We start from the raw sequence: 23,142 nt of genomic DNA on the forward strand, positions 1-23,142 counted from the left end.
TCTTACTTGGCTCTCTACATTGCAACATTTCTGAGAACTGGGAAAGCAGAGATAAGCAGAACCAGTGTGTTTGAGAACGTTCTCCACTGTCTGTCCAGTAGGTTGTGGAGCAGGTGTTCAGTTTAGGTGTAGTTTATTTCAGGGTCTTCCTCGTTGCCAGCACCGTATTGTTTCCAGCCAATAATGAGCCGGCCTTCTTAATAAGTTTAAGTCTGTTTATGTAGCCTGCTCAAATGCGTCTGCAGTGAAATACAGAGGACAGAGCACAACAGACTAATAGAAGAATCCCAGCATCAGGCTGCACATGTTGAAAGATCTCAGCGTCCTCGCCCTCATACAGCCTCAGTGTTTGTACTAAAGTCAGTGACAAGGTGGAAGGAGGAGTTACAGCATTGTTCCCTGTGAAGCCTGTACGACACACCACCACTCACCGTGTTCAGACAGCGGCCATTTTCCTCTGACATCATGCTCAGGGTGAGAAGCGTAAATGTTGTAATGCTCCCATGGTTTCTCATACTATTGCTATGCGGGCGATACCCAGCTCTACAGACTCGGCACGGATCTCATCATGCCTTGCCAATATCTCTATATGGATGAATGAATGCCACCTTCAGCTCGACCTATCCAAGCTGAGCTCCATGTCATCCCAGCCAGTCCCTCTATGCAACCACAGATCAACATCCAGCTCGGACACACTGAACTCATACCCACTAAGTCTGCCCGGAACCTGGGCGTCACAATTGACGACCAGCTAACCTTTAAGGTTCATGTGGCCTCGATTGCTCGGTCATGTCGATTTGCCCTGTACAACATCAGGAAGATCAGACCCTACCTGTCAGAGCATGCAGCACATCTGCTGGTACAGGCTCTCGTGATATCATGCATTGATTACTGCAACTCCCTCCTGATGATGATGATGACAGTGAGGATGTGGTTTATGTTGATGAGGTGTGCTTGTGTTGTGTTAACTCTCATCTTAGCATCTGCTAAGTGAAATTGTAACATTGCATGTATCGTTGCATTTAAGATTTGCAAATCGTAAGAGTTCTGACAAATTATATATTTCACCACTTTTGAATATATCAGCAACTGAAAAGACAATGGGTAGTGAACAACCAGAGGGATATGGGGCCTTTAATCGAGGTAAAACGGCATATTTGATGACTCATTAGGTACCCCAGCTAAGTCAGCTAAAGGTACCATTCAACTCCTAGCATTCTATCAAATGGTAATGTTTGCTAGGAAGTGGTTGAATGCAACCGTAGTCCGATGTCCTACTGAAGCTAATGTTCAAATGTAGTTTGAACTTGAAATTCGGGCCGATCCATCCGTCCATCCTGTTTGTTATTATCCATTGTCTTATCACTTGCTCGTCAGCTCAGAAGCTGTGAAATGATTCGTCAGATCATTTATATGATTTTCACACCAGTAAGACATTATAAGCACGTTTGAGCTTTCCACCCTGAGCGTCATTGCGGGCAAAATGGCCGTAGTGTAAATATTGTGAATTGCAGTCTAAACATACAGTATTGACTGCAGTGTTGACGTCCCGCCCCTTCCTCTATCCAAAACACACCTTTACCTTGTGTCCTTGGCGTGTTGGAGCCCTCAGGTGTCCTTGGCGTGTTGGAGCCCTCAGGTGGGCTCAGTCTGCAGCAGAACAGCTTCTTGTGTCGGTCTGAAGCAGATATTCACGCTGATGGAAAGTTCAATGACTGTAGTGTTAGTGTTAGTTACGTCTCCTCTCGCCGTTCCTCCTCTACTCTGCTACTGGGGAACAGAACGCTGCAGGAGCCCCATTTGTCCACAGAGCTGTCAATCATGAGGTCACACCATAGGCGCAGGGGGTAGGGGTGCCAAAGAGAGGTGACTCGCAGCAGCAGCACCGAGCTTTTCCACGGCTCGCAAAAACATTGAGGTGTTTTGGAGAGGAGATGATGGACGCGTCCACCCTCATGGCCTGCAGCTTAGCTGGATGTGAAATGCACCCGAGAAATCAAATAATGTGATTTTCACATAGTAACCGTCCCCACTTGGTTCTTTTAGCCTGTTCCTCTCATTGAATGCAGTGATTTCTGAAAACACCTCTGTGGTATCCATCCATGTAGACTTCTTTGTATTTTCCCAGGCTGACATTTGAACAATTCAGCAACAATGTCTCAGCTACTCAGCAGGATCCACGTGACTAACTTTGTCGAGCTTTCACTGTAGCTATTATAGTAGGCTCAGTTCAGCCCAAAAACAACCGTTGATGGCAGAATTTCTTAGATGCATTCAAATGTTGGCGAGCTTGCTGAATCAGCTCACATTAGGCCCTCGAGTATAATAAAACACTGACTGGCTTTTTATGTTTTCAGTGACTCATTTTAAAAGGAAAATCTAGTAGAAGTGTCTGAAAAATGATGGATGCATGCATGATATTTACTAAAAGACTGAGGCTGACCGTCTGCATCATGAACGTAACTGTTCACATACTTGTCTATGCACTACGCGTTACTGGAGGATACCTCCAGAGGGCACACCAGAGAGCTAAAGTCGGGGCGACAAATCTGGCCGTTTGCGTTCACATGCGTGTGAAAGGGGCTAAAATGTCCTGCTGCACTGGATCTGCCAGGAGTGTGACGACAAAAAATGTTTCAAACGTCAAAGTGTAACTTAATCAGGGTGCATGTTCTCGCTTTGTCTTTGGGCTGTTAGTTCATCAGTACAGATCGACTGAAGCGTTTATCACCATGTGGTCTTGGAGTGAGAGTTTAGGTAGGGTCATGTTATAAATAATGGGTTTAGAAAGAATCGTGTGAAATGAGAGAAAAACAATTAAAAAATGGATAATATATATTACATATTGAACTTTTTAATGAATTCTCCACTACTTCATATTAAACCAGCAATTTCATACCATTTGAACTGCCTTATTACTGTTTAAGTTTTACTTTTTCTGTGGTTGAAAGCAGCCGTGAAAGTTAATATCCAGGATCTTTGATAACTGTTCTTCCAGTTGGAGAATGTTTGATTCGTTTAAATTAGTTGTACTCATAACGAACCATCCGTCTCTGTTCATATGTCAAGTGTTCAACCTGCTGTCAAATGTGTAGTTTAATCAATCATGTACTGAGGCAGAGAACGTGTTTTTAACACTCACATACAGCAGGTCTGTGAAACAGGGATTTCTCCGAGTCACCACAGGAGGGCAGCAGATCAGCTCCCACAGACCTTTATTCAGTCTGTCAGCACAGAACAGCCAACGATGAAAATAATGACTTAACATGTGAGGCGTTTTCTTTGAAGATATAAGACAATAGGAACGGTCATAAACATACGTTTTACACAACATGGTGTGAATGAATCGATTCCTGCAGGAAGCATCTCTTGAGTAAGAGTGAGGTGGCTCTTAAAAGAGCCGTTGTGGTTCGTGCAGCAGACGACGACGACGACGACGACGACGACGACGACGACGACAACAACAACAACAACAACAACAACAACAACAACAACAACAGTTTATGCACGCTCTCCGCGGATGCGGCGGGCCAGCTGGATGTCTTTGGGCATGATGGTGACCCTCTTGGCGTGGATGGCGCACAGGTTGGTGTCCTCAAACAGGCCGACCAGGTAAGCCTCGCTGGACTCCTGCAGAGCCATGACAGCGGAGCTCTGGAAGCGCAGGTCGGTCTTGAAGTCCTGAGCGATCTCTCTGACCAGGCGCTGGAAGGGCAGCTTGCGGATCAGCAGCTCCGTGGATTTCTGGTAGCGACGGATCTCTCTCAGAGCCACGGTACCGGGCCTGTAACGGTGAGGCTTCTTCACGCCGCCGGTGGCCGGGGCGCTCTTACGGGCAGCCTTGGTGGCCAGCTGCTTCCTGGGGGCTTTGCCTCCGGTGGATTTACGGGCGGTCTGCTTGGTTCTTGCCATCGTCTCTTCTTTCTCTAAACAGGAGAAATGTGTAGCAGAGAGAGGAGACGCGCTGCTCTTAAACTGGAGGAGCGGCTGTGAAAGGGTGACGCTGGTTCGGACCTCCGGCCCCTGATTGGTGAGGGGCTGCTGCTGGAGCTCAGCCCCGCCTGGAGGAGCGACTCACCTACTCAATCTCCGCCGCTTATTGGAGAAAATTTGGACCGTAACTGGGCGCGAGACCCCCCTCTCTGCTCCGCTCGATGCCTCTCTTCTGGTTGGTCCGGCAGGAACCCTCCCGCGCTCCGCGACCTATAAAGGAGGGTTTTGTCCGTCAGAGGCATCATTTCTCTGAGTCTTGACTCTAGAAAGCAGACTGAACCATGAGTGGAAGAGGCAAAACAGGCGGAAAAGCTAGAGCTAAGGCAAAGACCCGCTCCTCTCGTGCCGGGCTCCAGTTCCCAGTCGGCCGTGTTCACAGGCTGCTGCGCAAAGGTAACTATGCCCAGCGTGTGGGTGCCGGCGCCCCCGTCTACCTGGCGGCTGTGCTGGAGTACCTGACCGCTGAGATTCTCGAGTTGGCCGGAAACGCTGCCCGCGACAACAAGAAGACCCGTATCATCCCCCGTCACCTGCAGCTGGCTGTCCGCAACGACGAGGAGCTCAACAAGCTGCTGGGCGGAGTGACCATCGCTCAGGGCGGCGTGCTGCCCAACATCCAGGCTGTCCTGCTCCCCAAGAAGACCGAGAAGGCCGCCAAGAAGTAGAGACCCACAACCGACTTTACAACACACAACGGCTCTTTTAAGAGCCACACACCGAAAAAAAAGAGCAGAGTTTCACGTGCGTCTGCAGCGCAGCGACGAAAAACTAATACAAACTTTTGTCTTCTGGGACAACTGTCCGCCAACTAACTTTTGTGTGTTGAAGTAAAAGGCATGACTAGCTGGCTGTTATTTAAAATGTAAAGGCGATTAGCTGTTTTATTTTGGAAAAGGCTATTGATGAAATATAAACATTCTATCACAATGACTGATCTTGAATTGTTGCTACAACCCTAATGACATATAACAATACTTTGGATTGGTCTAAATTTGCTGAGATGGGCGGGGCAGAGTGTTGCATGAAGTGACGGAAATGACTCCTCACTAATAAGGGGTATAAAACAATTTGAAGTGGGTTTACAAATAAAGGAAAATGTTCACGATCAGTTATTAGACAGGCCTTTAAAATAAAAAGGCTGAAATCTGAAAAACTTTGTGAAAAAACTGGCCCAATTTAGCTTAACCACTCGTCTAAAATGGGCTGCATCAATATACACTTTTACACAGTAAGACAGAAAATTAAGGGTGTAAAACAAGTTCATAGGTCCAATTAAGTATCCATTCAAGATCTTCAGAACACTTTTTAGACACATGTGTTGCAGAGAGAAAAAGACAGGAAAAGGAAGGAAGATTACAATAAACCAGTGGAGAAAGACACAATAAGAGGTGCTATCAATGATGAGCTAGTAGAGAAAGGGCAGACAGTTTTAAGCAAGGGCATCCAATGTTCCAAAGACACCTTTGCAAAGGTGCATTGGCAGGAGGAAAAAGGAAAACAAGTAACTGGCCGGCCTTATCAAGCTCCTCTCCCAAAGAGGTTTCCCCCTTAGTGAAAGAGACATCCAAGGCACACCACAGACAACAGCTGCTGTCAATCTGCTGTAACAATTACTGATATGTCATCTGTACTCACTGTGTTGTTCTCAGTTTTCATTGGCCCATTTTACCTGAACATCGTGGCGTAGCTCAAGAGTGAACATGTTGATACTCCAACTCTGATCAATCCAAAACAATTATATTTGTCCTCATTTTATTAACAAAGAAATATTTAAGAGGCCTGTGCCAATAAATCAAAATATCAGATTCGCTTTCGTGCATAACCTGTTTGATGGTCTAACAGATCATTAACCAAAAACTGGCCCATTGTAGCTGACATCACCCCATGGCCTATAGAAGGTACTGAAAATAACTGCATCAGCCACGAACCAATAACCGATTACAGAAAAAAGATGTACGTGGGGTGCTGGCTCTCTGGCCAGCTGTTATCACAGCTGACGTCAGAGCTCAGGGTTTCACTTGCACTTTCATAATGTATGTTTTCATTTTCATCTTCAAAACTCTCTGCAATACTGTAAACGTCATCAGCATCGATATCAGCATCGCTATCAATAGTTAAGCAACCCTCACCTGGAGACGAGGAGAGGTCATCAGGAGGTGGAGCTGGGGGCCACAGCAGGGAAGCTGGCAGGGGCTCATGTTGCTGTTGTTGTTGTTGTTGTTGTTGTTGTTGTTGTTGTTGTTGTTTGGAGACAGGCAGGGGATCTGCTTCCTCTACTGCTTGGAGGATGGTAGGACCTCAGGATGCTTTCGCAGAAGTTCGCAGTATCTGTGCAGGTACAGTTCGACGTCGTGGTCAGGGATTCTGCCAGTCCAGAATTTTACAATCAACGTGTTAATATCCAGTTGAATGGATGATTCAATAGTCCAATCTTCCAATTTGGTTCGTAGTTTTTGGAGGCTTGAACCTCCAAGAAGCGGCGACGCGGAGCTTCCTGAAGGAAACACAGTTCAAAGTCTCTCTTGTTTGGGAGAGCAATGAAAGAGTTTACATCAAAGGTGTTTATCCAGCATGACTGAAAGAGTAATTCTTCACCAACATAGTCACGGTTTGGAGGATCCCCGTCGCCAGTATATTTCAGCCGAACCACGACCTCAGCTTAGACAATTATATAAAAGAAAACTTTCAATTGACAATGATTTCAGCAAATGTCAGAAGTGAACTGAAGTTTGTTCTTTCTAAATGTTTGATCAAATCAGCAGGCAGGATCGTCACTGAGAGCGAGACTCGGCCTTTTATAGAAAAATTATCTTGAAGTACCAAATGATGAAATGTCACATTTGGATCACAGTAAAGACACAAAACTTTAGCTTTAAATAAGTGACATGACATCCCCGACATGTTGAAATATAAAAGCTTGGCATGAGAAGATAATTAGCCTCTTTTGTTTGTCTGCTTCTAAAATATAAGTTGTCTCTGATATCGTTCACTATCCTGTTCAGAGGAGAAGACCAAAGAGCTCTTCAACAAATACAAACACGTCCGGACATTTCTCGGCTTATTTTCTCGGTGCTGTTAATCATCACTGCTGTTTGTTTCTTTCAGCGCGATGCAGGGTGCTGTGTTGAGCTCGATGAGTGACCATCATACAGTATGGCTCACATCTAGATAATCAAAGCTCATTTAACACGTAGGTACTAAATGTTCAACATTAAGATATAATATTCAGACAGTATTTCAGTTGTAGCAGTCAAAGTGCTCATTTATATATATTTAAATGAAAATCCATATAGCTGTAAATGTTGACTTGAAAAAATGTGTTTGGAGCTCAATGTTTCTGGAAATCTCAGTCAGAAACACTTCACAATCGGCGACCCATAGTTTTGAACATCTGTTCAACTGAAATACTCACTGGGAAAGTGAACATCTGCCTTTGTAGATTGTAATAGTCCTAAGCATTTTTATCCTTCATCTAGGTCCTCAGTATATGCGCTATGCATCTCTTCCCACAACAAGGAATTAGGCTACACTTCAGACTGGAAAGAAATAACCTGTACCCTCAACCGTAGCGAATATTTTATTCTTCTAAACGCTCTGGTGTTTTTAATATTAGAACAATGTCTTTCAAGAATCATGATCCGCTTAAATATACAGAATGACTGCTTTTTGCCTTAGCTTTCTCTCTTAGCAGTCTGTTCAAGTTTCCCGCTCATTGTTTTACAGTCACACAGAAATTACTCTAAGCAGTCGTTTGTTTAGCCAATTGTGCTTAAAATGTTGGCCCATTTCCTCAATCATGGCGATTAGAGATTCGTGGAAAAGACACTGGAAAGTCAGCTCTTGTTGATCGAGTGTGTGGCTCTTAAAAGAGCCTTTGTGTTGCTGTAGGACAGTGAATGTTTAACCTCCGAAGCCGTACAGAGTGCGTCCCTGTCTCTTCAGAGCGTACACCACATCCATGGCGGTCACGGTCTTTCTCTTGGCGTGCTCGGTGTAGGTGACGGCATCACGGATGACGTTCTCCAGAAACACCTTCAACACACCGCGGGTCTCCTCGTAGATCAGACCGGAGATGCGCTTCACTCCACCACGGCGAGCCAGACGGCGGATAGCGGGCTTGGTGATTCCCTGGATGTTATCACGGAGGACTTTACGGTGACGCTTAGCACCTCCTTTACCGAGTCCTTTCCCGCCCTTTCCTCTACCACTCATTGTCACTGGTTGATAGTTTAAAGTCGAATGATGCGCTCTGAACGAGTCACAGCTACATATATCTTATCTGAGGACCTAATAGAAGACATGGTCCGCCTCTTCTTCTTCTTCTTCTTCTTCTTCTTCTTCTTCTTCTTCTTCTTCTTCTCCTCTTCATGGCAGTCGCTGATTCTCTCTTCAGAGCATTAGCGCCCCCACTGACCAGCAGCTTGAATCAGGGACAGCATGTCTCCTGTCAAAGTGACTGAGCTCCACATCGTCCAGTGGTGGAAGAAGTCTTTAGATATTTGACTTCAGTAAAAGTTTCATAACAGCAGTTTAAGAAAAACAAGTTTGACATTCAATCATTTTAACACTTCTTTCTTACATAAAGTTAAAGTTACAAAGATGTGAGATCAAGTAAAAGCACTGAAGAGGACCTTGAGTTGCCCGTTTTTTGACTCGAGAAAACTTTAATTAAATTCAGAAAAGTTGGCAGATGTATGTTTTGATAATGAGGCTCACTTCACCTCATTTTCGTGCCTCTTATAATTTTAGATAGCAGTGAGAAATGTGTTTTGTTTTAAAACGTGGAAATCAGCTCTTATTGATTCAGTGTGCGGCTCTTAAAAGAGCCTTTGTGTTGTTGTTGTTGTTGTTGTTGTTGTTGTTGTTGTTGTTGTTGTTGTTGTTGTTGTTGTCGTCGTCGTCAACAACAACAACAACAACAACAACAACAACAACAACAACAACAAGAGAATATAAGATGCACACTGTACACTGAGTCAAAAGAGACAGTAAACTTCCTGATGATGAAGTCAGTCTAAACACAGCATCAATGTATCGTGCTTTAGTACAGTAGTATTAAGTCCATGCACAGAGTCAAGTACATTAAGATTCATGTGAGGGGAATTCTTTTCATCGCTAACACTACAGTAACTTACAGATGACTTGGACAAACGTAACAGCACAGGACCGTCCACTGACTAAATGCTCACGATTCTGAATGTCACTACAGAACGCTTAATAATGATAAAGACACATTTTACATTATCAACACTTTTATTGGAGTAGCAGAGTTTCCCCTGTGGGTCCTGTAAACAAAACAAGTTACTTTATTTACATTAGAAACGGGGCCTTAATTCACATATGGCGACCGTATGAGCCGTTCATGTTCACTAACATGATGTAGGCCTACTCATGGCCTACATGAGACTTACCACAATTTATTGAAAGCAAATTTCAGCAGGAACCGCAATAAAGAGCCTTCTGTCGCCATATGTTAATTAAGGTCTCGTTTCTAAAGTGACTTGTTTTGTTCAGACCAAACCTGTGAAACAACCCGGAGCTACCCCAGGATATGGCAAACAGCCAGGTGATTCATGCATGTAATGTATGTTCTGTCCGAGTTACGTCATATATAACATAATTCATGAGGCGAACATATTCAGATTGCTTGTGGTTTTTATGAGAGAGAGAGAGAGAGAGAGAGAGAGAGAGAGAGAGAGAGAGAGAGAGAGAGAGAGAGAGAGAGAGAGAGAGAGAGAGAGAGAGAGAGAGAGAGAAATAGAGAGAGAAAAAAAAAAACGGAGTATAACAAATTGGAGGCTTAATTTACCAACCAAGTTTAGGTACTATGACATTTTGCTTTGCATTAGTCATCAACGTAAATACATTAAGAAAAATGGACAGGATGGCAGCTCATAGTGGAACTAGTGGGTGGTCCTTAAAAGGACCGTTGGGTTGTAGCAGATATCAGCGGGTTCACTTGGAGCTGGTGTACTTGGTCACCGCCTTGGTTCCCTCAGACACGGCGTGCTTGGCCAGCTCACCGGGCAGCAGCAGTCGGACGGCGGTCTGGATCTCCCTGGAGGTGATGGTGGAGCGTTTGTTGTAGAGAGCCAGACGGGAGGCCTCACCGGCGATGCGCTCAAATATGTCGCTCACAAAGGAGTTCATGATGCCCATGGCCTTAGAGGAGATCCCGGTGTCGGGGTGGACCTGCTTCAGGACCTTGTACACGTAGATGGCGTAGCTCTCCCTCCTGGTCTTTCTCCTCTTCTTGCCGGTCTTGGTGGCCTTCGACACGGCTTTCTTTGAGCCCTTCTTGGGCGCCTTGACAGTTTCCGGCATGTTTGGGTGGTATAGTTCACTGGAATTGATAGAGTCAACAGTCTCGGGGCGCTCTTTATGTATGTGCCTGATGCAAATAAGCTCATGCTCTCGCTCTCGCAGGATTGGCTGAGATGTGTGAGCTCAGTCTGAGCAACCAGAGGGGGAGAGGAGGCTGTGTCCGAAATCATTTCCCGCCCACCGTACAGTGAGTTTATCTCTCAGTCTGTCAAAGTCTTCAGTCAATATAATAATCCCCAGTGTAGTGATGCCTGATGGTCACTCATCAAGCTCAACACAGCACCCTGCATCGCGCTGAAAGAAAGAAAGAAAGAAAGAAAGAAAGAAAGAAAGAAACAAACAAACAAACAAACAAACAAACAAACAGCAGTGATGATTAACAGCACCGAGAAAATAAGCCGGGAAATGTCCGGACGTGTTTGTATTTGTTGAAGAGCTCTTTGGTCTTCTCCTCTGAACTCCCAAACTAGCGAGTGAGGAGCAGGATAGTGAACGATATTAGAGACAACTTACGATTGCACCAGATTTAGCTAACATTTAGAAAGAACAAACTTCAGTTCACTTCTGACATTTGCCGAAATCATTTTTAATGGAAAGTTTTCTTTGATTTAATTCTCTTACTTAAGATTCAAGGTTTTAACCCTTTGTGTTTGATCCCTTTTTCCTATTGAAGTAGGCTAATGTTTCCCCATCATGTCGGCCTTAGACTGACCCAACTCATTTCATTGTTTCTTTGTTCTCTAATAAAAATGTTGAGGTCTTTGTCTATAAAACTTTTGAATTCTGGCTCCTGAAATGGAGAAAATTCTTTCTTTTGTCTGTTTGTTTCAGTCCTTGTACTAGACTCGCCTGGACTAGTCGAGACTTCGGTCACCGTTCTGTCTTTAGGTACATTATAAGAGAAGGTGGATCAAGCTATTATTGTATGTCCCTTTACTATGCTCCCTACTGACTAGATGAGACATGCTTGAATGTTCCACATTTGAAACATAAATATGACAAACATTAATTTGAGTTACATTAATTTAGGCCTCCAGACATGTCATTAGTGCTTCCTCGTGTTGTGGCTGGTTCATGACGAGACAAAGACGACTCCGTGTTTAACCAGAGAATGATTTAGGATCTATCTGACGGAGCGAGTCTCTCATCAACCTGTCAGCATCTGAATCAAACAAGTGAGTCTCTTGTATAAAGGTGATGTGGGCTTCTTGGGCTTTATGATAAACACTTCTCTTCATTCTAGAGTATTTACAATCCAGGACAAAATCCTTTTACAACTCTCCTAATCAATCGAGCTTTATATCAGAGATGTTTCGGTCCCGAGCGCTTCGTTAAATTATTCCTCATATCATACTGTATTATCTCATACTGCTAAAATGTTGCTGCTATTACCCATTCATGTCATTGTATCCTATAACTGCCACTTTAACTCGTCACTTACTCCTACTTGTATAACAGCTGTATATATCTCTTATTTGATTTGATTTATTTCATCTATTCTTATTTTGTATTTACTGACTTGCTTTTTTGTCTTTAAGAAACCTGAGTTTAAATTCAGAACTTATCGTCTGGCCCCGATCCTCCTCCTTACAGACCTGCTTTATATCAAAACATTATTTGCAATATTTTGTCAATAAATTAACAGGAAATGGATTGATTGGTCAAATCCATGCCTCTGTCCTTGGTGCTGAAGTTGCAGAGGGATTAATAATTGTGCCTTTTCTCTCAATCCTGTCCTTCTGTCAATCCAATCTTTATTCATAATGTTATATACAATTCACTAAATACATGCTTTATTATCATTCACACATCATTATTATTATTATTATTATTATTATTATTATTATTATAATACTACTACAGTGAAACAGTTATGGTCCAAAGTAGTGTCACCCTTATGATTAAGTTTCACGTAATGTGAACAGTTGCAGAAGAGCAAGATAATCAGAAGCACACTGCCTGTAATCGTCCTATAATAATCCTGACCATTCAGTTGTGTCTGTGTCACTATTGAGCCAACTCAACAACAAAGTGTTTTGGGGGAGACATGACTACAGAAGGAAAATAGTTGTGCTATAACGTGGAGGTTTGGGTTAGCGGTTAGATTTAACTTTAGGTACCCCGAACGAGCCCTGAAAATCAGCTACTGCCTGTAGGTATTATCTTTCTACAACGTTATTAAACCTTAATTATTCTAGATAGTCAGAGAGTCATACATATAATAATATATCATATCATAATCATATCTATCCTTAAAAAAATGTTCGCTAGCACTTACGCTTAACCCTGTAAGAACCACTGCTGCAAAATATATCACATTTATTTTTCCTAAAAAATATCTGTTCGTGTTTTTTTCTTAGAGACAACAGTAACTCAGTCAGTCTGATTGTTTATCCTCACAATGTTTCCTCCTTTGTCGTATTTCAACTCTGCCTTAAACAGCCTACATGTCACTGATCCAGGACTTCTTCATGAGCTTCCCTTTATTATGATAACAAACCAGACGGACTCTTGTTGTAAATTAGACGTCTGCTTTCTGTATGCATGTGTTGACAAAGTCTTAATAAAAATAGGGCAGCTGAATACGAGCACAGCCTGCACTTACTACACACAAACATATGGTATAAACTCTTCCATGTTTTATGCCCAGTCAGGGTAGGCCATCGTGCATGAACTGACAGCATGAAGGCTGTTTACTTAAATATTCAGTAGTGATATTAAAATACTGTTTAAAGTGCAGTTTAAATTGATAAAAGTGCTGAAATGTTTGAACACACGCAGCAGAGGAATGATCTCTTGAGTCAGAGTGAGGTGGCTCTAAAAAGAGCCGTTGTGGTTCGTGCAGCAGCAGAAGACAGTTTATGCTCGCTCTCCGCGGATGCGGCGGGCCAGCTGGATGTCTTTGGGCATGATGGTGACCCTCTTAGCGTGGATGGCGCACAGGTTGGTGTCCTCAAACAGGCCGACCAGGTAAGCCTCGCTGGACTCCTGCAGAGCCATGACAGCGGAGCTCTGGAAGCGCAGGTCGGTCTTGAAGTCCTGAGCGATCTCTCTGACCAGGCGCTGGAAGGGCAGCTTGCGGATCAGCAGCTCCGTGGATTTCTGGTAGCGACGGATCTCTCTCAGAGCCACGGTACCGGGCCTGTAACGGTGAGGCTTCTTCACGCCGCCGGTGGCCGGGGCGCTCTTACGGGCAGCCTTGGTGGCCAGCTGCTTCCTGGGGGCTTTGCCTCCGGTGGATTTACGGGCGGTCTGCTTGGTTCTTGCCATCGTCTCTTCTTTCTCTGAACAAGAGAAAAGTGTAGCAGAAAGAGGAGACGCGCTGCTCTTAAACTGGAGGAGCGGCGAAAGGGTGACGCTGGTTCAGACCTCCAGCCCCTGATTGGTGATGGGCTGCTGCTGGAGCGACTCACCGCCTCAATCTCCGCCGCTTATTGGAGGAAAAAATGTACCGAAACTGGGCGCGAGACCCCCCTCTCTGCTCTGCTGGAAGCCTCTCTTCTGGTTGGTCCGGCAGGAACCCTCCTCCGCGCTCCGCGACTTATAAAGGAGGGTTTAGTCCGTCGGAGGCATCATTTCTCTGAGTCCCGACTCTAGAAAGCAGACTGAACCATGAGCGGAAGAGGCAAAACAGGCGGTGTGTGAGACTGTGTGAAGCACGTGTGTTTACGCGCCCGGCTGGGCAGCAAGCCAACATGGCTCCCTTATACAGTACGCCGACATATGCCTCTAAATTCGGGCAATTCTGGGTCCGGCTGAAATATACCGGCGACGGGGATCCTCCCAACCGTGATTATGTTGGTGAAGAATTGCTTTTTCAATCATGCTGGATAAATACTTTCGATGTGTACTCCTTCATTGCTCTCCCAAACAAGAGAGACTTTGAATTGTGTTTCCTTCAGGAAGCTCCGCTTCGCCGCTTCTTGGAGATTCAAGCCTCAAAAAACTCTGAACCTAAATGGAAAGATTGGTCTATTGAATCATCCATTCAACTCGAGATCAACACATTGATTGTAAAATTCTGGACCGGCAGAATCCCTGACCACGACGTTGAACTGTACCTGCGCAGATACTGCGAAATCCTCCAAGTCATTAAACCTGTTGACAAGTTCGGAATCTGGTACGGCGTGCGCAAATTTAAAGTAAAAATGCACAGAGACTCAAACGGACAAATCAATCAAATTCCAAACTCTATCTCTCTGGGCCCCTATAACGGGAGAATCATCTACCCCGGCCAGTCAGTCCGATGCTTCATTTGCCACTCTGCCGACCACCAGGTCAAACAATGCCCCACTGTCAAGTGCTGGAGAAGATGTGGCACGTTGGGCCACAAGGCAAACGAGTGCACCATGGAGTGTCAGTGCAGCCTGTGTGGCGAAAAAGGCCACACATTCTTCAGCTGTCCTGCCTCCTATGCCAACAAGTCAAAATCCAAGCAGCAACCAGCCTCCCAGACAAATCAGCATGCCTCCCTGCCAACCCCCAACCAGCAGCAGCCTGGCTTCTTGCCAATCTCCAGGCAGCAGCCCGAGCCCCTGCCAGCCTCTCATCAGCAGCAGAAACAACAGCAGAGGCAGCACCCTGAGCCCCTGTCTATCGTCGTGCTGCAGCAGCAGCAGCAGCAGCAGCAGCAGCAGCAGCAGCAGCAGCAGCAGCCTGAGCCCCTGCCAAGGCCCAAGCAGCAGCAGCAGCAGCAGCAGCAGCAGCAGCAGCAGCAGCAGCAGCAGCCTGAGCCCCTGCCAGCCTCTCATCATCAGCAGAAACAACTGCAGCAGCAGCAGCAGCCAGAGCCCCTGCCAGTCTCCCAGCAACAGCGGCGGCAGCAGCCTGAGCCCCTTCCAACCTCCCAGCAACAGCGGCACCAGCGACAACAGCATCAGCAGCCTGAGCCCCTTCCAACCTCCCAGCAGCAGCAGCAGCAGCAGCAGCAGCCTGAGCCCCTGCCAACCTCCCAGCAACAACGGCAGCAGGGGAACCAGCAGCCTGTTTTCCGACCATCTTCCAAGCACCCGCAGCAGCCTGAGCTCCTACAATCTTCTCAGCAGCAGCAGGGTAAGCAGCAGCCTGAGCCACGGCCAGCTTCCCAGCAGCAGCAGCAGGGGAAGCAGCAGCCTGAGCCCCTGCCAGCTTCCCTGCCACGGCCCCCAGCTCCACCTCCTGATGACCTCTCCTCGTCTCCAGGTGAGGGTTGTTTAACAATTGATAGCGATGCTGATGACGTTTACAGTATTGCAGAGAGTGTTGAAGATGAAAATGAAAACATACATTATGAAAGTGCAAGTGAAACCCCGAGCTCTGACGTCAGCTCTGAAAAGTTAACAGCTGGCCAGAGAGCCAGCACCCCACGTCCTCTTCCATGCGATTCAGAGTCCAACCTATCTGACTCCAACTCTGGATCATTCTCTCCGACACCTGAATTTCCTGTCCCTGACACACAAAGTGAGACTCCCTTTGAAATGGTTAAAAAAAAGAAAAAGAAAAAGACACCCGCTCAGTCGCAATATGACAGAGAAGCAAAACGTCTCAATGATAACTGTTCTCCATAGCTGTGTCACCACTTATGTCTCATCATGAGCTTCCTAAAAATCGCTACCTGGAATGCTCAGGGTGTTCAGTCAGCTGGAAACAGAGTGCAGAAAATCAATTATTTATTGAAAACTGATTTTGATGTCTTGTGTGTCCAGGAATTAAGACTAAAAACATATGATGATGTTGGAAATTTTTGTGACTTGTGGTTCAAAGGTAAATGTGTTGTATCAATAGGAGAAAACAGTGCTGATGGAGTAGGAATATTTTTCAAAAATCATGACGTTGAAATTTTCAGAAAGAGAGAAGTCATTCCAGGTAGACTGCTGATGATTGATTGCTTTTATCGTGGTGAAAAATACCGAATTATAAATGTTTACACTGCACCAGAGAAAACGAACAAAATGAGATTATTTAAAAGACTAAAAGAACTGTTATTTGTTGGTTATAAGATCATCCTTTGTGGAGATTTTAATACTGTGACTGAGGAAACCGACAGAATTAGTGATGTACCTTTTAAATTACGACCTGAAGGGAAACTTTTAAAAGAAATGTGTGAAGAAACTAAACTTATTGATGTATTCAGAAGTGTATATCCCTTCGGAACAGATTTTACAAGGTTTGATAACAAGACAAAGACACGTATTGACAGAATTTACATGTCTTGTCATTTTAAAACAATTAATTATCAAACGATATTAAATAATTTCTCGGACCATTTATTAGTCAAAGCATCCATATCCTGTGTGACCCAAACAGAAAGAGGCTCCTGGAAGCTCAACACACAGGTCTTAAAAGAAAAAGAAATAATATCAGAGCTAAAAGAAGAAATCAATAAAATTATAGATTTAGAAGTTCTTGTCAAATCTGATATTAAACTATGGGAAACATTAAAATATAGAATTAAAGATTTTTTCAAGTTTAAATGTAGAGAATTAAATAAAATAAAGAATATAAAATATGATACTTTAATGAAACAGTATATACATTTAAAACAGAAAAAACAAAAATCCACAACAGAAGAAGAAACTATGTCCAATTTAAAGACAGAATTAGATCATTTTAATAATGAGTTATTATATCATATTTATAAACAATCAGAAGTAGACGACAGAGGAAATCTAATCCACGCTCTGAACGCTGGACAAAAGCAGCTTAAACACAAATTCATAAACTCTATAAAAAACCAGGAAGGTGAAAATGTTTGTAATGAAAAGATGAAAAGAGAAACTATTAGAGATTTATGTGCAGATAGTTATAAGAAGATCGAGACCGATCCAGCCACTGTGGAGTCCTTCTTAAAGTCTATCTCCTCTCACGACTCCTTAAACTTTACTCCCCTCCTGGGAGAGATCAGGACAGACGAAGTGCTGCAGGCCATCCAACAGCTAAACACGGGGAAATGTCCCGGTCCTGACGGCCTTCCTGCCGAATTTTATCAGCTGAACCTTGATGGAGTCATAAACCTCCTCACCTCTGTATTCAACGAAGGCCTCCACAGTGGTTCTATGGGTGATTCATTTGATCAAGGTATTATGTGTTTATTATATAAAAAAGGTGATGATACTGACATAAATAATTATAGACATTTAACCATTATGAACACGGATTATAAAATATTTGCTAAAATAATTATGAATAGATTAAATGATATCCTAGACGAAATTACAGATGTAGAACAAACATGTGCAATAAAAGGAAGGCTGATGTGGGATAATCTCTGTATTTTAAGAGAAATTATAAACCAACCAGAAGAAACTAAAGGATTTTATATTATCGGACTTGATCAAAGGAAAGCCTTCGACTACATCTCCAGAGATTATCTCTGGGCTGTTATGAGAGCCTATGGTTTTCCAGACGCTTTCATAAACATGGTTAAATGTCTGTATGTTAAATCAAGTGTGTGTATTAATGTTAACGGTGTTTTAACAGAAACGTTTCAAGTAGAGAGAGGCGTGAAGCAGGGCTGTCCCTTGAGCGCCGCCCTTTACATCTTGGCTATTTGTCCTTTAATAAACAAGATGAATAATGACAGCCTTTTAACTGGCTCCAGGGTTGGACACATGCACAAGGTCACAGCCATGGCTTACGCCGATGACATCACAGTCATCATAAAAAATCAACAGGAAATGGATGTTTTAACTAATCACTTAAATTTGTATGAACAGGCCTCAGGTGCCAAATTAAATCAGGATAAGACAGAAGGAGTTTGGATCGGCTCAGATGAAGAAGTACAAAACATAAATATTAAAGTTAAACAAGAAATTAAAATACTTGGTCTTACCTTCTGTAACAGAGAATGTAGTGAAAGAAACTGGGAGAATAAACTGTGTGTGGTGAAAGAAGAAGTAAAGAAGTGGGAGAACAAAAGTACTAATTACAAAACAAGAATTAATCTTGTTAAAACGTTCATCTTATCCAAACTCCTTTTCCTGGCCAACATTTTTCCTCCTTCTCACAAAATGATCATTCAACTAAACAAACAGTGTGTAAATATGGTATGGGGAACCACCAGAGAAGTCACTAAAAGAGCTTTGTTATTTAAATGTAAAAAACAAGGAGGTTTAGGAGCTATTGATTTGGGACTTATGTTAAATATTGCCTTTGTTAAAAATGTATCAGCTGCCATCTTAAGAAATGCTCTCTGGGTTGGTGATCGCTCCTTGTGGCAGAAGAGAAGGGGCAGATCAAGAAGTGGCCCCTTCTACAAGCTGCTACACGGAGATTTTACATCTGATCACCAACACTTACAGATCAATTGGAGTGGTACACCCAGTAAAAATATATTTAATATAATAAATAATTATAAATGTGGGGGGTTGATAGAGTATAAAAATATAACTGATAATAATTTCACTGAGGTGATAAAAATCTTAAAAAATAAAAATATATCAGAGAGCATTAGAGATGTACGCTGGCTCATTTCTGTTGGCAGACTTCCTGTGAGAGCTGTGGTATCTTGGAGCTGCTATGTGACGACAAAAAAATGCCCAATGATTTATTGACAAAATGATGAAACTCAGGAACATCTACTGATTGAGTGCTACAGATCACAGGAAGTCTGGAGCAAAATGAAAGATATTGGTTTAGTGTTTAATGTATCATATGTATCTGTTATGTATGGGTTGTTGGAGGAAAAATTCCCAACCAAACAAAAAGAACTTTACCAAACCATCATCAGTATTACTTGTTATCATTTATGGAAAACACGATGTGTGACCACAATACATCAGACTTTTGTTGACTCCAAAATTGTCATAAAACAACTCCTTGCAGACCTCCGGAGGAGGAAAACTCTAGATAAGGCTCAGCACCTCCCCTGGCACATTCTGAACCTTTAAGGAAAACAAACTATTTTTCGCACTATCTGCACTTTGTATTGACTGTATGTTTCTTTTTATTTTTGTATTTATGTATTGTACTTGATAGCAAACTGTAAACTAATGTAACTTAATCTGTAACGTGTTATCTTCAATAAAAAAAAAAAAAAAGCAAAAAAAAAAAAACAGGCGGAAAAGCCAGAGCTAAGGCAAAGACCCGCTCTTCTCGTGCCGGGCTCCAGTTCCCAGTCGGCCGTGTTCACCGGCTGTTGCGCAAAGGTAACTATGCCCAGCGTGTGGGTGCCGGTGCTCCCGTCTACCTGGCGGCTGTATTGGAGTACCTGACCGCTGAGATCCTCGAGTTGGCCGGAAACGCTGCCCGCTGAGATCCTCGAGTTGGCTGGAAACGCTGCCCGCGACAACAAGAAGACCCGTATCATCCCCCGTCACCTGCAGCTGGCTGTCCGCAACGATGAGGAGCTCAACAAGCTGCTGGGCGGAGTGACCATCGCTCAGGGCGGCGTGCTGCCCAACATCCAGGCTGTCCTGCTGCCCAAGAAGACTGAGAAGGCCGCCAAGAAGTAGAGATCCACAACCGACTTTAAAACACACAACGGCTCTTTTAAGAGCCACACACACCGGCAATAAAGAGCAGAGTTTCTCGTGTAGGCCTACCCATCTTTCAAAGTATAAGTGATAATGAACAACTGCTCATCAAACATTAACAAACACATTTGGCCACGAGGACACAAATGGACGTTGTGAGTCGTCTAAACACTGATGAGGACGCAAATAAAGCTACATTTAATACACAGCTGATTTAGAAATGTATTAGGAGTGAAGATGCCCACTTTGCATTAACCACAATCAATGATGCAACAGAGAATATTAAGCTAAAACAAACAACACCCAGAGGTCCTGTTAACGATGTGAGAAAATTAAACCTAAATGAACGCTGAGGAATAAATGCATTAAATAAAGTAAATCGATGATATTCTTAATATATTTAATACAAACTTACTCGTCATATCTATAAAAACTTGAGAAATATAATCAAATAAATGTGGGCTGATGGGGGTAAATTCATACTTTTGAATGTTTGCACAAGTAAACCTGATCATCAAAGTAACCCAAAGGTCCTTTTGAGGAATAAAATAGTTCATGTTTAAATACATGAAGAAGAAAACATTAATAAAGCACAAAGATGCAAAGATCAGATCGAAATGAGTCTGAAGAAAGTGTCTGAACCTTCTGAAGTCTGTTTATTTTTCCTTCTTTGTTTTTGCTGCACTGAGAGATTTTATTGTCTTTATATTTGTTGATCTTTCTTTGCTCACTATAGTAAACACAACAAACAGTCTGCTTTTTATTGTTAATGATGTAAGATATAATTTGACTGTAATGATCAAAATGAAGACGAGCAGGTAGACAAAGTAAATTAATAAAAAATAATGCCAATTGAATGAGCAGCAATAAACTCTTCAGTTCGAGATGTGTGTTGCTCCCAGTCCTAATATTCTGTTATTATAACAATAAATCCAAGTTATTTGTGATACATTTTAAACATGCAGACATAAACAGTGATTGTAAACATTTCTAGATAGCATATTAAAGAATAGTTATTAATGTTAAAAACACACAGAGAGATATTCCGAAAGAGGAATGGACTCTTAGTGAAAGATGTGTGTGGCTCTTAAAAGAGTCTTTTGTGTTTGTTGAGGCGCTGACAGCTCACTTCTTCTTGGGTGCTGCCTTCTTGGCTTTGGGCTTGGCAGCCTTCTTTGCGGGGGCTTTCTTGGCTGCAGGGGCCTTTTTCAGCACCTTCTTGGGGCTCTTAGCTGCCATCTTAGGGCTCTTGGTGGCCTTCTTGGCCGCTGCGGGTTTCTTGACCTTCTTCGGTGACTTCTTAGCGGCTGCAGGCTTCTTGGCCGCTGCGGGTTTGTATCAATGTATCATTCCACCGCTCTGCTCTGGTCCAGAACTGGTTTCAGCAACATCCGCATTTCACAGTCCTATTCCTGCCACCGTATTCTCCTTTTTTTGAACCCAATTGAGGCGTTTTTCTCGGCATGGCGGTGGAGGGTTTATGATCTCTAGCCCCAGGCTCGGGTACCCCTCATTCAGGCCATGGAGGAGGCCTGTGACCAGATTGAGCCCACAGCCATACAAGGATGGATTCGGCATTCAAGACGATTCTTTCCACGCTGTCTTGAGAATGAGGATATTGCCTGCAATGTCAATGAAATTCTCTGGCCAGATCCAGCTAGGTGAGGAGATAACCTGTAGCAATTTCTGTACTGTGTTTTCATTTTTCTTTTGTTCTTTTTTTTGTACTGGATAAAATGTTATGTTTGTCAGAGGCATGAAAACTGGGACATGTTTTTTTTGGTTTATTTTGAGTCTCCATGTTGACTAAATTGAGTATATGGAGAAAATTAAATTACATTTTCATCAGTCTGCAGCATCGGTCTTGTGTGGTGTCTAATGCATACAAGTGTGTTTAGTGTTTTGCAAATCACTGTGTGTATTGTTTTGCAAAAAGTGTGAGCAGACATTGTGTTTATAGTGGTGCAAATTCACTGTGTACTTCACTTACACTACTCTATTCACTCAGGAGCAGAATAAGCCTGAAGTGTTTAAGGTTTTCAACAGCAGTGTTTCATTTTGCAAAGGATCTGAGGTGTTTTGCTAATTGGGTTTGTGGGTGTGCTAATTGTGTGTAGTGTTTTGCAAAACAAAACAAAACGATCAAAATTGTGTTTAAGCAATCGAGAAAAACTGTAAATACATGAAGAAGAAAACATTAATAAAGCACAAAGATGCAAAGATCAGATCGAAATGAGTCTGAAGAAAGTGTCTGAATCTTCTAAAGTCTTGTTTCTTTTTCCTTCTTTGTATTTGCTGCACTGAGAGATTTTATTGTCTTTATATTTGTTGATCTTTCTTTGCTCACTATAGTAAACACAACAAACAGTCTGTTTTTTACTGTTAATGATGTAAGATATAATTTGACTGTAATGATCAAAATGAAGACGAGCAGGTAGACGAAGTAAATTAATAAAAATAATGCCAATTGAATGAGCAGCAATAAACTCTTCAGTTATTATAACAATAAATCCAAGTTATTTGTGATACATTTTAAACATGCAGACATAAACAGTGATTGTAAACATTTCTAGATAGCATATTAAAGAATAGTTATTAATGTTAAAAACACAGAGAGATATTCCGAAAGAGGAATGGACTCTTAGTGAAAGATGTGTGTGGCTCTTAAAAGAGCCTTTTGTGTTTGTTGAGGCGCTGACAGCTCACTTCTTCTTGGGTGCTGCCTTCTTGGCTTTGGGCTTGGCAGCCTTCTTCGCGGAGGCTTTCTTGGCTGCAGGGGCCTTTTTCAGCACCTTCTTGGGGCTCTTGGCTGCCTTCTTGGGGCTCTTGGTGACTTTCTTGGGGCTCTTGGTTGCTTTCTTGGCCACTGCGGGTTTCTTGACCTTCTTCGGGAACTTCTTAGCGGCTGCTGGCTTCTTGGCTGCCGCTGTCTTGGGCTTCTTGTCTGCTGCGGGCTTCTTGGCTTTAGGAGCGCCTTTCTTGACCGGCTTCTTGGCCTTCACCTCAGTCTTCTTGCTCATCTTGAAGGAGCCGGAGGCCCCGGTGCCTTTGGTCTGGACCAGAACCCCCTTGGTCACCAGGCTCTTGATGGCGGTCTTAACGCGGGCCTTGTTCTTCTCCACATCGTAGCCTCCGGCAGACAGAGCCTTCTTGACGGCGGCCGCGGACACGCCGCTGCGTTCCTTGGACGCGGACACAGCTTTAACGATGAGCTCGTTGACGCTGGGGCCGGCCTTCTTCGGCTCGGAGACCTTCTTCTTGGCCGCTTTGGCCGGGGCGGCGGCGGGAGCTGGAGCTTCTTCTGCCATTGTTGTCTCAGAGCTTCGTTCACAACACGGGGTGACTGAACTGTTGGAAAGTCCTGCGCAGGAGG

At 43.5% G+C, this 23,142-nt stretch overlaps 5 protein-coding genes and 1 pseudogene across 6 annotated transcripts; 1 reads left to right on the forward strand and 5 right to left on the reverse strand.

The window, feature by feature from the left end:
• Positions 1 to 3,501: 3,501 nt before the first annotated feature.
• LOC138594903 (histone H3) lies at positions 3,502 to 3,912 on the reverse strand. The gene has a single exon (XM_069666178.1). It carries the CDS (start codon positions 3,910 to 3,912, stop codon positions 3,502 to 3,504), a length of 411 nt encoding a protein of 136 aa, XP_069522279.1.
• A 362-nt stretch (positions 3,913 to 4,274) lies between these two features.
• On the forward strand, positions 4,275 to 19,748 carry LOC138594283 (histone H2AX-like; annotated as a pseudogene).
• Positions 7,894 to 8,275, reverse strand: LOC138595236 (histone H4). The gene has a single exon (XM_069666593.1). It carries the CDS (start codon positions 8,203 to 8,205, stop codon positions 7,894 to 7,896), a length of 312 nt encoding a protein of 103 aa, XP_069522694.1. The 5' UTR covers positions 8,206 to 8,275.
• On the reverse strand, positions 9,949 to 10,317 carry LOC138594991 (histone H2B 3-like). Its single transcript, XM_069666298.1, has one exon. The coding sequence runs from the start codon at positions 10,315 to 10,317 to the stop codon at positions 9,949 to 9,951; it is 369 nt and encodes a 122-aa protein (XP_069522399.1).
• On the reverse strand, positions 13,177 to 13,587 carry LOC138594907 (histone H3). The gene has a single exon (XM_069666183.1). The coding sequence runs from the start codon at positions 13,585 to 13,587 to the stop codon at positions 13,177 to 13,179; it is 411 nt and encodes a 136-aa protein (XP_069522284.1).
• Positions 19,749 to 20,894: 1,146 nt separating the features above from the next.
• Positions 20,895 to 23,077, reverse strand: LOC138594487 (histone H1-like). 2 transcript variants are annotated; one of them, XM_069665590.1, is made up of 3 exons: positions 22,604 to 23,077; positions 21,003 to 21,053; positions 20,895 to 20,957 (listed from the first exon to the last, which is right to left on the reverse strand). In XM_069665590.1, the coding sequence occupies exons 1-3, from the start codon at positions 23,075 to 23,077 to the stop codon at positions 20,895 to 20,897; spliced, it is 588 nt and encodes a 195-aa protein (XP_069521691.1). The 2 variants fall into 2 exon arrangements, with proteins under 2 accessions (XP_069521691.1, XP_069521690.1); XM_069665589.1 differs by having other exon boundaries at positions 21,003 to 21,068; positions 22,526 to 23,077.
• Positions 23,078 to 23,142: the final 65 nt, after the last annotated feature.

The sequence above is a fragment of the Semicossyphus pulcher genome, unplaced genomic scaffold (assembly GCF_022749685.1).
Source record: "Semicossyphus pulcher isolate SPU_LCO1_2020_fin unplaced genomic scaffold, fSemPul1.0.p SCAF_17, whole genome shotgun sequence".
NCBI lineage: Eukaryota > Metazoa > Chordata > Actinopteri > Labriformes > Labridae > Semicossyphus > Semicossyphus pulcher.